The sequence below is a fragment of the Macrobrachium rosenbergii genome, chromosome 23 (genome assembly GCF_040412425.1).
Source record: "Macrobrachium rosenbergii isolate ZJJX-2024 chromosome 23, ASM4041242v1, whole genome shotgun sequence".
Lineage (NCBI taxonomy): Eukaryota > Metazoa > Arthropoda > Malacostraca > Decapoda > Palaemonidae > Macrobrachium > Macrobrachium rosenbergii.
Window position 1 is genome coordinate 44,264,469 of NC_089763.1, and position 15,000 is coordinate 44,279,468.

Below are 15,000 nucleotides of genomic sequence, written 5' to 3' on the forward strand. Positions count from 1 at the left end.
ATTCACGGCATAGTTCGCCTAACCGTTCTTCAATCTCTGGATGACAGGTGTCCTGACAGCAAAAGTCTACGTCTGATTGATTAACCAATCAACCCACCACCGTGAGTCGGTCAATCACGGCCCCACTCTCTCTCTCTCTCTATTTCCTTATATTTACCACTCCTACTTGCTATGAAACAATTCTGGGACCAGGAAAAACAAATACTCTATTATTATTATTATTATTATTAGTAAACAATGAAATAAAAACCATCCATTTCCAGTTTCTGTATGTCCCCACTCCTGCTTGATATATAACAATTCTAAGACTAACAAGGAGAAATACTGTCACTATTAATACTTGTAAACAATGAAATAAGAACTATCTATTTCCAGTTCTGACACGTTTTCACTCGACCGTAAGCTCTTTCCAGCTGCTGGCAAAATTAGACGACTTGCTTGGAAACGTACCTCCTTTGATAAAGGCTTTAACAGAGAAACCTCAGTTCACAGCGTGGATTTCTCGTCTCTCCACTGGCGGAGGAATTTGGTTTCTTGTTCTTCCATTTATTTATTTATTTATTTAGTCTCCTCATTTAATAAAATGATAAAATAAAATTCACAAAGAAACAACTGAGATTACTGATATTTTTTATTTTCATTCTGAGTCGGGCTGAAATGACTATGTATATATATATACAATATATACTGTATATATATATATATATATATATATATATATATATATATATATATATATATATATATACTAAAATACCTAAATTATCTTCACAAGAACTATAACATAATAAAAACATTCTAATATTCCAACATTTTGTTCACAACCTTCAAGGCTATATTTTCAATCACGCCTTAGTGAACTCCAGATTTGATAAATTCCTTTAGAGAGAGAGAGAGAGAGAGAGAGAGAGAGAGAGAGAGAGAGAGAGAGAGAGAGAGAGAGAGAGAGAGAGAGAGAGAGAGAGAGAGAGAGTAAATCTTGAATAATTGGTTTCCCTTCTACCGTGAGTGCCAATAAACAAGTCAAGAGGGATTTGTATGGCTACAGTAAATTTAGTGTTTCCATAAGGTCTCATGATTCATATGACAATAAATCTATATCTAAAAGATTTCCTCAATTTGATAATGGAACAGGTTTGATTGAGCAGTTATACCATAAAGGAACTTAAAAGATGTTCCGTCAGTAGATGATATAATAGTGAAGGGAAGATGAGAATTGTATTTGATAAGGTCAACCAGAAGTATTGAAAGACCCAGACCTAATTGGATGAAGGCTTTGAGATGGGATACTGAGAGAGAAGAGTGAAGACTGGTGGAAGTGAAAGCACAGGAAAGACGAGTGGCAGAATTTCAGAGGCCCTTTGGGTCACATGGCATTCGAGGCTATGATGCGGATGATAATGAAAGTATGAACAGTATTAAAAAAAATGCTTAATAATAATAATAATAATAATAATAATAATAATAATAATAATAATAATAAAAAAGATCAAACTTTCTCCTCTTGTTTATATAAAACCGAAGTGTTTATTTCTTAGGCCATCCGGTATTCAGATGAATAATTGGGAAGAGTGACGTCATCCCTTACAGCCTCCCGCCCAAAACTCCCAACTCCACAAATCTCGCCGAATTTAATTAATTTCCGCTGTCCCTTCGACGACCCAATATTCTATCCGGACATTTTATTACTATTATCAAAATCCTGAAAGTCATTTTCACTGCATTGCAATTGCGCTAGTTCTGTCATTAATTATATAAAGATGGATATCAAAATAATTTCGAAATTAGATCAAGTTGAGTTGTAGGTGCAGTAAGTTATGGGTGAGTTTCATACTAAAGGCGATTATTTTATTTATTATTCTTGTAAAATTGGAGAAATTAGAATGTATGTGTAAAACAAACAACGTTTAAAGACAAGCCTTTTCAGAAAAAAAGACGACTTACGCAACTCTGTAATTATATAAATAAAACATAACGACCCTGAGTACTAACAACAATAACAGGAATGAAGTCTCCGCGGCGAGACTGGACCTCCTATGAATGTAAATGAAACTATAACAATGGCAGGGCTTGTCTTCATCACCCTGATAATTGAATTCCCAGCCGAAGCAAAAAGCAAAGGGAGGAAGTTGGAGGGAGGTGGGGAAAGGGTTGTGGGGTAGGAAGGGTATTTGGGGGAGGAGGGGAAAAAACTACTCTTATAGAGAGAATAAGGATATGGACTTTTAAAATGTCGGATTCCCAATGTCCCAAAGGACACCCAAAAAAGAATTTTTCATTTTCTTCTAATTATTTTTATAATTATTTACTTCTTTAATTTTAATTTCATTTTATATCTAGCAGCACCGATCCATTTCATTCATCTCAAATGTCACATGATCAAGTGGAATTTACAAATACGAATATAATTTCCTTTACCGACAAGGAGAACGGTAAAACTGAAAGCGAATTTTCATAATTCCTAATCTGCATCACTTCAGAGACGTGGCACTGAGTGGCACTGCCTCAACTTCCCACCTTGCTGGTCCCAAGTTCAAGCCCCTCTTATGGACTGACAGATCTTCACCGTCTCTGTGAGCTACGGATTGGATGTTTGGAGGGCCGAGTCACCTGCAGCCAACTGCCTGGTTTCCCCAGGTTCTAATATGGGCGGTAATCATCCGTTTGTGTGTGCTTGGTGTGACAACCGAGTATCTTTCAATTGACTCTGGTAATCTTGAACACAACTGAGGGTGATTAATTCAAGTAATTAGCATAAATGGTGCTTGAGTAATTAGCATGTATGGTGCTTGAGAGATATAAATGAATTTCTGATGGACAACTGAGGAACATCACTTCTATATACATGAAGAACTTACAGTTTGCAAAACGGGGAAAACTGTCTACTAGAAAACTGTACAAGTATATATCACGAAAACAAATTTCAGGTAAGAAACTAGGAATGTTTCGGAAATATATTTAGCAAAGGAACTGACGCAAAACATATGATGAAAGAAATGCATAAATCAATAAAAGAACAAACTAAAAAAGATAATACCGGAAAAAGTACGAGATGAATCATTTGGTGGGAATGAGTCAGAATTGTAAAATTCACCGACTTATAATAAAAATGGAATCAAAGTCTGAAAATAGGAGGAAGAAACGAGTCCAGTGGGATACGAAAGGATGACGTTAGGACGACAAAGCCTGAAGGTGTTATTGTTTGATTTTTATGTTCCTCAGTAAAACTATTCTATTTGTGAGGGTAAACAATGGCAATGGCTACTACTACCACTACTAATCCCCTACCTCCTACACACTTGCTCGCTCTCTCTCTCTCTCTCTCTCTCTCTCTCTCTCTCTCTCTCTCTCTCTCTCTCTTCCCTTTCAGAAAGTCCCGGCAAAGGGCAAATTATAAAAATGGAGGTCATCGTCACGTCATCAAGTAATGGCCGCAGGAAGAGCCCTCGCCACAGGGGCGGTTCCTTATCACGTAATGGCATAAAAGGGAATAGGTAAAAGTTTCAGGGAAGAAAAGGGCAGGAAGATGATGATGGGAGGAAGGGGGAGGGGTGAAGGGGTGATGTTATTGGGTGGGGGGCGGTTAGGATAAAGGAAGGTGCAGGGGTGGGGATGTAATCCGAATAATGCGCACTACTACATACGCAGGAGGAAAGTCAAGTCATCTGATACGCTTTTAGAAATAAAGGCATTTTATATACAGCATTTTCCAATTAAAACTTTAACGATATATTCGTATTCTGTGAATATACAATGTACACACATTTTAAAGAGAGTGAGAGAAGTAGACAGCAATACGAACCAGGGATATGCATTATTATTTACACATACACACTCACTAATATATATATATATATATATATATATATATATATATATATATATATAAATATAACATATAATCATATAACATAAATAAATATATATATATATATATATATATATATATATATATATATATATATATATATATATATGTAAATAATATATGTATATATATATATATATATATAGCGAGTGTGTGTGTGTGTGTGTGTGTTTGTGTATGTGTATACACGTTTACAAGCGCGAAACGAATACAAATACTGCAACACTAGTCCTTAGAGAAAACTGAAAAATCTAAAAATTTATACATGATATATGTGATCAACTTACACTGTATATAGTTAATAACTTTATTAAAACCGAAAGTTTGAGAAAATGGGCGAAACTGAGAAAATGTCATAACATGGATCAATTTGAAAATTTTACAACACGGCTAAATCAAACAAGGCTATATTTTGATAAATATTTATCTCTTTGGCAACATATAAAATACAAACTTTATCATGTAAAAAATGCGCCGAAGTTTCTTCGGCGCAATCAAGTTTTCCGTGCAGCCACTACAACGTATACTCAAGGCCACCGAAAATAGATCTATCTTTCTGTGGTCTCGGTATAATGCTGATAATGCTGTATGAGCAGAGGCCCACGAAACTTTAACCACGGCCCGGTGGTGGCCTGTTCTGTATCGCTGCCAGGAGCACGATTATGGCTAACTTTAACCTTAAATAAAATAAAAACTACTGAGGCTAGAGGGCTGCGATTTGTTATGTTTGATGATTTGAGGGTGGATGATCAACATACCTATTTGCAGCCCTCTAGCCTCTTTAGTTTTTGAGATCTGAGGGCGGACAGAAAAAGTGCAGACGGACAGACAAAGCCGACACAACAGTTTTCTTTTACAGAAAACTAAAAAGTAAAAAAATACGAGAATATAAACATACAAGGCAGGAGGCAGCTATCAAATACGCCTTGCCAATTAATGAGAAAACCGGAAGAGATTAGAGCTTTTCCTTGGATTTTTTCCGAGCCTTTTTTAATAATTAAACATATTATCTTTTCTGACTAACTGTCGTGGTAAAGATGATCAAAAAGCGAAGTTAAAAATCCCAGGATATCAAACGGATGTGAGCACTCGTAATCGCTATCTTGAAAGTGAGAACAAACTTGAGTCATTGCTGCCTACATACCTCCTGCAACGGCTGTAAGCAATGCAAGAAAAATATACAAAGAAAATCCTATACTGTACAAAGCTCCCCATTTGCCTTCCTACATTAAAAATAAAAATTATGGAAGAGCCCATTCATTCACAAAAAATCCTACAAATGCTACAGTTGATAGATAACTTAAAACTTTCATAAGAACTCAAACAACAGAAACAAAAAGCAATCGAACGAAAATGATCACATTAAGAAAACGAAAACTATATGCATGAAAATGATAATGGCGCTTTGTAAACTGGAACCTACTATAGGAAAAATTCTTAACATTATCGTTAAGTAGATATGAAATTTAAAAAAATTTCACACACAGAAAAATAACATTGGAAAATTAAAACCTCAAAGAGAGAGATAGAAAAAAAAAATGAGTACAGTGACGAAAGTCAACGCCTAAACTAACTATATTACAGCATGAAAAAAAAAAAATAAATATCTGGGGAAAATGAACAGAGAAATTAGAAATATAGTGTCCTAACCTGACCGTCCGTTACACGAACACAACCAAAGCAGAACGGAATCGAAGGAACCTGAAACGACAGGGCTGTACCGGAACAGACGTTTTCTTACCAAGGTGAGCCCTGAAAAATCTCCGTGTTTCTAACCTAGAACTCAAGGAAGTGGTTGTCCATTACCCAATGCCAGAGCGCAAGTTCCCCTTCCGAACATATGGTGGACAGTTAACCACATTACTTGTCACTTGCAGAAAATTAGTTAAAAGACCTCTTCTCTCTCTCTCTTTCTCTCTCTCTCTCTCTCCGTAGGTTGTTACTTGCCAGAAATGAATGATATCTTCCTCTTAGTGATCTTACTCTCTTTGGTTCTATGTGTCATTTACAAAAAAATAAAATAAAATAAAATAAAATAAAATAAAATGGTCCCCTGCCTCCGTTAGTGGTCATTTACAGAAAATTAGTTGAAAGATTCTCTCTCTCTCTCTCTTTTTGTCATTAGCAGAAAATTTAAATATTCTTTCTTTCTCTTCTACTTAACTGTCTTTTGGGTAAATTAGCTTCATGTTCTCTCTCTTTCTTTCCAGAAAGAAGTTTTAAAAAATTCTCTCCGTCACTGAAGAAAATGAACTTGTTCGCCATGAATTATCACCGTTAGAAGTTAAGAAATGACGTTATACCATACTATCAAGTTTAATGAGAATATAATGAGGATAACAAAATTTCAGTGATAAAATATAAGGAAGACTGAAAAACCAAGGATAAGAAATATATCTAGTGAATTCAAGGAAGAAAATTACGAGTATTTCTCTCTCTCTCTCTCTCTCTCTCTCTCTCTCTCTCTCTCTCTCTCTCTCTCTCTAAGCCTAATTAAAGGGCAAAAATATGCAAGTAGTTCTTGCGCATGATTAAGTGCCATTGAGCCCAATATCAGCAGATTAAATCTTAACACTATCAGTAAAGACAGTTTTTTTAACGTAACAAAAAACAACAACGCATTTGAAGATCGTCTAGAAATTTGCAAGGACAGAGTGAGCAATAGTAAACACTCTGATTTTTAATAAATCATAAGAGCAGAAAATTTAGCAAAAGTAGCTGTCTTACGTAAAAATTACCAAATATATTTGAATAACAGGAAATAAGCCATAAATACAATACAATATAAACTAAGGCGAAAGATTTGACATTTTTCTAAATTGGTCATATATTGTAAATGTGAGAAATTAAATAATAAATGAGAGAGAATAAAATCACGTCGCTGGTGTTGAAATCACACAGCTTGACCGCGCGAATCGAAAAGGCAAAAATACTTCCCCGCAAAAGAAAGTAAAACTTTCAAATTAACAAATGATTTCATTTTACAACAACATCCTTTTACAGGAAAAGTTTCAAACTTTCTTTTCGATATCTCGTTACTTTCTAATCTACTTTCGTCTCTTGGCCTTGTTTTAATGGCGATCATCGCACCCAAACAAAATATAAAAAAAATATTACATCAAAATGGTCATGCCAATAGTTATCACTGAACTTTCTGTTACCTATGGGCAAAGAATGAAATTCACTTTTAAAACAAATCACGCCTATATCTGAATACGACAAACTCAATAAAATTTAAAAAGCATGTATCAAAACGTGATGACGAAGATTTTCCGCAAAAAATAAAAAAAAGGCGCATGATTTGTTTCTTACACTTAGAAAAATAAAAGAACGAAACACACTATTATATATATATATATATATATATATATATATATATATATATATATATATATATATATATATATATATATATATATATATATATATATATATATATATATATATATATATAAAATGTTCATCTTCTTCGCCCAAACGGCTGAACCTAGCAAGTTGCAAACTTGCAAACTGGTCCCCTTACGCAAGTTCCCAGCAGAAGTCGTTTGCGAGGTATTACAGACAGGTCTGATTCAAGTACATACTTAGAGGTCAAAGTTCATATGTATGTATATATATATATATATATATATATATATATATATATATATATATATATATATATATATTTATATATATATATATATATATATATATATGATATATAGACATATATAGACATACAGATATATATATAGATATATATATATATATATATATATAGACAGACAGACAGATAAAGATAGATAGATAGATAGATAGATAGATAGATAAAAGATTTTTTTCATTTTGCAAAAATGAAACCTTCCAAGAATGACAATGAAGTAAATAGTGCGTAGCATGACAATGATGATTTGAAAATCAATCCTTTCACATATTAGTTCATTTTCTTTTATGTAATGTAATTTTCATATCAAATAATAATAATAATAATAATAATAATAATAATAATAATAATAATAATAATAATAAAATAATAATAATAATAATAATAATAATAAAATGTACTCCTTGGGATCGACAAGATGTTTTAGAAATTTTGCAATTCTAATTTCGACATTTTTTTTCTCACGACTGAGGTTATGACTCAAGATTAAATCTATACAAAACAGTCATCGCCTTATTACTCTATTCACCTTGTAGCTGATATGTATTAAAAAAATTCCTCGTGGTGAAAAAGACAGAAACATAACGTAATCTGCTATATGTGTAGTCTTTCTGGGAGATGAGATATATTTTACGTAAACATACAATTACATGAAAAGACTAAAAAAAAAAAAAAAAAAAAAAAAAAAAAAATACTGGAGGAAGGCGAGAGCTCAACCATTCATATAAATGCACATACAATTACAAGGAAAGATTTTTAAAAAAAAATACTGATTTTAAAAAAATACTGAAGAAAACTGAGACAAGATGTAACCATATTCTTGATCGATATCTGACATCCTCTGAGCCGAGAATGGGTAACCTGAAACTAATTTCAACTGTTCACCAAATGATGATATGAGCCTAAACAATAAACAGTTATCCTTCCCATCGACAGTTATCTTTCCTAGTCCCCCGTCCCCAACATCACGGAAAGGACAAATCCTCCCTCGACAACGCAGAGACAGACACTTGACCGAATCCCATTCGGAATCCAATAACGCCGCCGCGACGTTATCTTATTAAAGGGAACGGGGCAAAAACAGCCACGACTCGGCTTCGGATAAACGAGAAGAGGTCACGAAAAGCAAATTAATTTGCCGGACTAATCACCGAAGCGGAATTACAGACGACAAATGGAGGGACTGTCAATTTACAATTAGCAAAGTCCCCGGGACTCTTGCTACATATTCTCCTCTCATTACTCTCGTTTATGCCTCGCTTTCATTTGGGTCCATTGCCCATAATGATATCCCTCCGTGAGTTTGCCCGGAATTTATTTATCGGGGCTAAACCCGAGCAAGGCACTTAGTTGATGATAATTAAATGCTCCATCTTTTCAAATTAAAATAAGTCCTTATCTAAATACAGGAAGTCCATATCAGAATACTCATCAGGGTGTATAAATTCATGACCTTAAAGGCATGATTTCATGTACTCTAATCTGAAGAAGGAAACTCGACATGCACAATAAGAAAGCGCCAAAAAAACATTAAATATAATTTATGCAGCATGTATGTATGTATATATATAAAGTATATATATAATATACATACATACATTATATATATATATAAATATATATATATATATATATATATATATATATATATATATATATATATATATATATATATATATATATATATATATATATATATATATAGAGAGAGAGAGAGAGAGAGAGAGAGAGAGAGAGAGAGAGAGAGAGAGAGAGAGAGAGAGTGTTCAAAATTAAGTTATGGTGGACTGGCTCTGGCAAGTAGTGTTTTCTGGCTAAAAAAATTTGATAGGATTAAAGAGAGAATGAAAAATAAGGGGGGTGGGATGAAAAATGAACATATCATCGCACAAAGAAAAATGTAGAAGATCTCAATATGAAGATGTAAAGAAACAAAACCCACAATGCAAACCAGACGAGACAAATTCCTCCGGACCATTCTCGGTCAACCTACTTAGCCATGAGAATTGCGTCACATCTTACAAATTCCTCCTCATCTCCCACCTCCTACTATTCGTCTTCCCAAAAACAGCCTCCCATTTACTCGTGTTCGAGGACAAATGACACATAAGGCCGCACTCAGCGACCAGCCATTAGCTACCCCGTCCATTAATCCCCACATTCCAAAGGTGATCTCAAGGAAAAGGGGATAAGAACGGGGATAAGAAAGGCCAAGTTGCACAGAGCGTGCTACATCCGTCCTAGTTACACTTCCCAAATCGAGTGGCGCCTCTCTCTCTCTCTCTCTCTCTCTCTCTCTCTCTCTCTCTCTCTCTCTCTCTCTCTCTCTCTCTTAGCTGTGTTCGTGCTTCATCTCATTCATCTGGGATTTGAAGATGGGACGCCAATGTAGGTATACAGAGGAGAGATGCAAAGAAAGGAAGGCTATCTTTGAGATTCCAAAATACCAAAGGTGGTGAAACTCATAAAAAGAAATCTGTGAAAGAAGTTCTATAAATATCTCACCCAATTTTTTTCAAGATCAAACCTGTGGTAATTCAATAATTCTAAAGAATCACTATATTAAAAATACATATTTAAAACTACAGTTAGTTCTATTTCTTACACAAACACACAACAGCACTGCAGCATAAAAAGAATTTAATCCTAAAAGTGCAACATAACTCTTAACATCGCAAGGAAATACAAATGATCTCAACAAAGTATTAAAAAGACTGTGTTACCACTTACGTTGAAAATCCATGTGTTCAAAGAAAAGTTCAAAAATCGGAATCGATTTATTGTGCACCAACCAATGCAGAAAAAATGATCGTCATAAAAAGAAACGCAACAAAATATTTTATGGGTGACATCTGTCTTACACTGGTCAAATAATCCTTAGAATCAATATAGCTAAAATAAAAATAGCTCATCTTGCTTTGTACTGGTGATTTCTTACATCACAGATATATATATATATATATATATATATATATATATATATATATATATATATATATATATATATATATATATATATATATATGACATTTTTTTATTTATCACACCGGTGATAATTCCCCGTCGGGGATATTCCTGAGGTAGCGTGGATTTGATATTAAGCGATATTTGTAGCTTCATGATCATATATATATATATATATATATATATATATATATATATATATATATATATTATATATATATATATATATATGTATATATATATATACACACATACATACATACACATATATATATACATATGGAGAGAGAGAGAGAGAGAGAGAGAGAGAGAGAGAGAGAGAGAGAGAGAGAGAGAGAGAGAGAGAGAGAGCGCCTTTATGCAACAGTACCCAAGCACAACACACGCTTGAAAAATAAACAGGTTGTGATGGATTATAGACATTTAATCATACAGTAAAACCAAACATACGAGAGAGAGAGAGAGAGAGAGAGAGAGAGAGACTCCAAACACTAGTGCTATTCGCAAGCACACCCAATTATTTTTCTTGTCTCACCTTCTCGTTCCGATATGAAAATTAGATTGTCGCTATTCATATTCAACTTCGTTTCTTATTCACACAGCGCTACTCGGACCAATTTTTCATCGCTCGGAATCGTGTGCACACAGAACGTTCGGAGGGAATTGAAATCTGCGAGGGTGATTTATTTTTCTTTTTTCTTTGGTTCGCGTTCAGATTTTGATTTTGCATGTTTCATGCCATTGCAGTATATACAATCTTTGTTGTCTGATATAGATAGACAGACAGATACATACATACATACACACACACACACACACACACACACACACATATATATATATATATATATATATATATATATATATATATATATATATATATATATATATATATATATTATATCAAAATTAAAAAAATAGCACAAATTTCACAGCTGTGGTGGGTACCAGCATCTGGTGGAGTCAAGATAAAACGGCATGGGGCTAGCATACTCAACCACCAGACCAGCTTACAAATGGGAAGGTTGTGCTCTTTAGCATTATCCACTCAAAAAAAAAAAAGTCGTATATGAAAAAAATACAATAAAAGAGAAGTAAACATAAACGTGTGTACGAACGAACGTATATAGATAATAATTATAAAACGCATTTCACATTAGAAAACCAAGGGTACTTCATTGTTCTGTAATCATAACAAAGCATTATTAACCCTTCCGTCTCTGGGCAAATTAAGTATGACACAGCGCCACTAATCAAATTACTCCGCAGAACTGATGGAAGTAACTATTATTAAACCAGTAACCGGTAATTACAGACGACGGGTAAAAGTACATATTATAAGCAATCAGCTGTCGTGTACCTTTCTGGGGAAACTCAGATGTACTGGTGATGATTATGATAATGATGATAAATGCAACTTGACGTTCAACACAGTGCTGTTTAGAAAATGGAATTTAATTAACCTTGAGAGAGAGAGAGAGAGAGAGAGAGAGAGAGAGAGAGAGAGAGAGAGAGAGAGAGAGAGAGAGAGAGATTAGCTACTGTAACGAGATTGTAGGATACTGGTCTGATATAACTATACTTGACGTAAAAATAAAGGAACGCTTAATTAGGACGAAGTTCAATAATCGCTGACAAGCTGGGGGAAAGATTAACGGTATGGATTATATGTACTGATTACACCCAAAATCCATCTCAAAACAGATCGGTAAATGAATACCCTATAGAACTGGGTAACAATGAAGGCTACTACCGCGCCCCTCGGGTTCAGTAACTATCAGTTTAAGTCCAAAATAGGCGCCGTGTTTAGTACTAGCCCCTTGGAGATGACCGTAAAACATAAACAAAAGACTATAAATATCATGAACACAAACAAAAGGCATAAATATAGACAAAAAGCTAAGCAAAAGGCGGTAAATGTTACGGTCGCCGATTGGCGGGAACCAAGCTATGGTAGTAGTCTTCAGTTTTGCCTAAAAATGCAATAAATGATACCTCGGTCCTACCACTTAGTTCTACCGCAATTTTTACTGTATTTGTCATACGACAAAATAAACGGGAAACATTCCACAAAAAAAAAAAAAAAAATTGCTCTTAAAAAGAAGTAAATTATTAAAGTTAACCCTAAAATGTGAAGTTTCTATTTTCTTTATAACTAAAAGAAAACGAACATGCTTATGGGTAACTTACCAAGTCCATTCTCTATCTGGTCATCGTGATTCGAATCGCATACATTTTCGAGCGAATCGCACTGTCTTAAACCATTGACAGCTCGCCGAGTTTGTGGAATAGGGGAGCTCTGCAAAAGAAAATAATAAATACAAGTTAATTTCCGAGATCTTGAGAAAACGTGCAATGGTAACAACATAGGTTAAGTATTTGTATACCATAAATCTTTTCATACCTAGGCTACTTGGTAAAAAATAACTAAATAAATAAAATCAAAATAATTGCACTGCATATTGTTGCAAAAAATGCTGTAGCTATCGACCTTGGACAACAGTAAAAAGAATTTCTCAATTGTAGCTGGTATCTAATAAAATAGTAATTTATTAAAATGCTCTATGCTCACAAATCAGTAAAAAAAAGTGTTTATAAATCAGGATATCGTGTTTAAAACAAACTAAGCATACATCCCAACTTAATTCGACAAATACTTAACCATCTGCTTAGACAATACATCCATGCTCTGAGTTAATACCCACTCTGAAAAGCATAACTTAGAAACTGATAAACTAGTTTCTAAAAGAATGTGAACTGTTCACTATTGGCATTACCCATACTCCGTGTACGTAGAAAATATGATAAGAATCTATGTCAACTGATTTACAGCCTTCAAAAGTATCATAACTCGTGGTTATCTGATAACTAAAATCAGTAACGTGGCAATAAGTGATAAAACTGTAAGAACTTTCGAATGTTATGGGTGTTATTTTAGATAAATTTGAATGGGTATACATTACGCATTTAACATAAGCACACAATTTGCCAGTCACGATTTTATTTCATATTGCACAGACATCAGGATTAGCTCAGAAATTTGTTGCAGGCCGGGATAAAAAAAATGACACTTATCTCTGATAACAAAGATGGATACAGTATTGCATTAAATAAATTTATGCGTTATTAAAGTAAAATGTTTAACGAGGGTGAAAAGCTTCACCAGCGTTTTGAGATGGTTTGGCCAGGTGAAAAGAATTGAAGACGAAGAATTGGTCAAACTTAGAAATGACTGGAAAGGAGGGTTCTTAACATTCACGAAGCAGGATATTGTGTACAAGATAAAAGATGAAAGGGGTTTTTCGCGCACCTCATCAGCTTTCTGTTAAGTGTATGAAGCAACCAATGTTGTGGAAATTTTCTGCACAAGGGGTGGGATTCATCCATCAGTCGGCAGTGTAAGTATGAATGTGGCAACGACTTTTGTGTGGTTTATTCTCTGGAACCTTCCCCGGTTGGGGGTAACTCCATGATGAAAAATATAAACAAACGAAAAAATTAAAAATAATTTCTTACCGACCTAATCTATATTCCTCTCATAAATTCTTTAAAGGATCCGTAAAATCATTGTTAACAAGATCAATCATCATTAGAGCGCATGTTTAGAAAACACCAATGAAACCCCACCAACTAAACAGCAGCAGCAGAAAGAAAATGACGTATTTCGCTTAGGGGACTCGTATATGACTTGTTTAAGTAGTACCACCACCTAACACTTGGGGGCGGTTTCAACTGATTTTCTCTATCAAGATTGCCTTTAAGATATCTCTGTCCTTAATTACATGAAGGCAAATATTCAACACTACACCTCATAGCCAATTACGCTGCATGTTGTCTATCGTGTACCAACACGCACAAAAGCATACGTACATACATACACATATACATACACACACACACATATATATATATATTATGAGAGAGAGAGAGAGAGAGAGAGAGAGAGACAGAGAGAGAGAGAGAGAGAGAATTTTTTCTCTATCAAAACTTACCCACATCAAAGTTATTAACTCCTTTCAGCGATAAGATACAGTGCCTTCGATTCGATAATCATTTTATGCCATGTGAAAGCTTAATTTCCAGTAGATGTAACGCGTAACCTATGGTGCTGTTCGATAATTAGAAAGTATTCAGCTGATACGCTTAATCGGGCGCTTCTGACCTAGACTTGTTCTCTCTCTCTCTCTCTCTCTCTCTCTCTCTCTCTCTCTCTCTCTCTCTCTCTCTCTCGTGTGGGCACGCGCAGCTGTGGATCTTTTGACTACTAGGTTAAACTTCAGCCATTAGTATTAACAATAATTACAATCCGATAAAACTAATATAAAAATAAGCCTCCCAAAAACTCGAATCAAAACAATCACTTAAACACAAATGATGATCTAAATTTTCTACTAGTACACACGATATCATAAGACGGGAAAAATAATACTGTGCCTGACGAAAGCAACTGCAAACTCAAAATAACTATTGGAACATACTTGCCGACTGTAAAGAAAGAGAATAAAACCTCAACACTGCTGAA

General features: G+C 34.3%; 1 protein-coding gene across 3 annotated transcripts in view; it reads right to left on the reverse strand.

The window, feature by feature from the left end:
• LOC136851575 (uncharacterized) overlaps positions 1 to 15,000 on the reverse strand; it is a 1,000,137-nt gene that overhangs the window by 277,823 nt on the left and 707,314 nt on the right. For all 3 annotated transcript variants that reach the window (XM_067125846.1, XM_067125848.1, XM_067125845.1), the window contains one exon: positions 12,669 to 12,777. In XM_067125846.1, the coding sequence (XP_066981947.1) occupies positions 12,669 to 12,777 (109 nt within the window). The remainder of the gene's footprint in view (positions 1 to 12,668; positions 12,778 to 15,000) is intronic.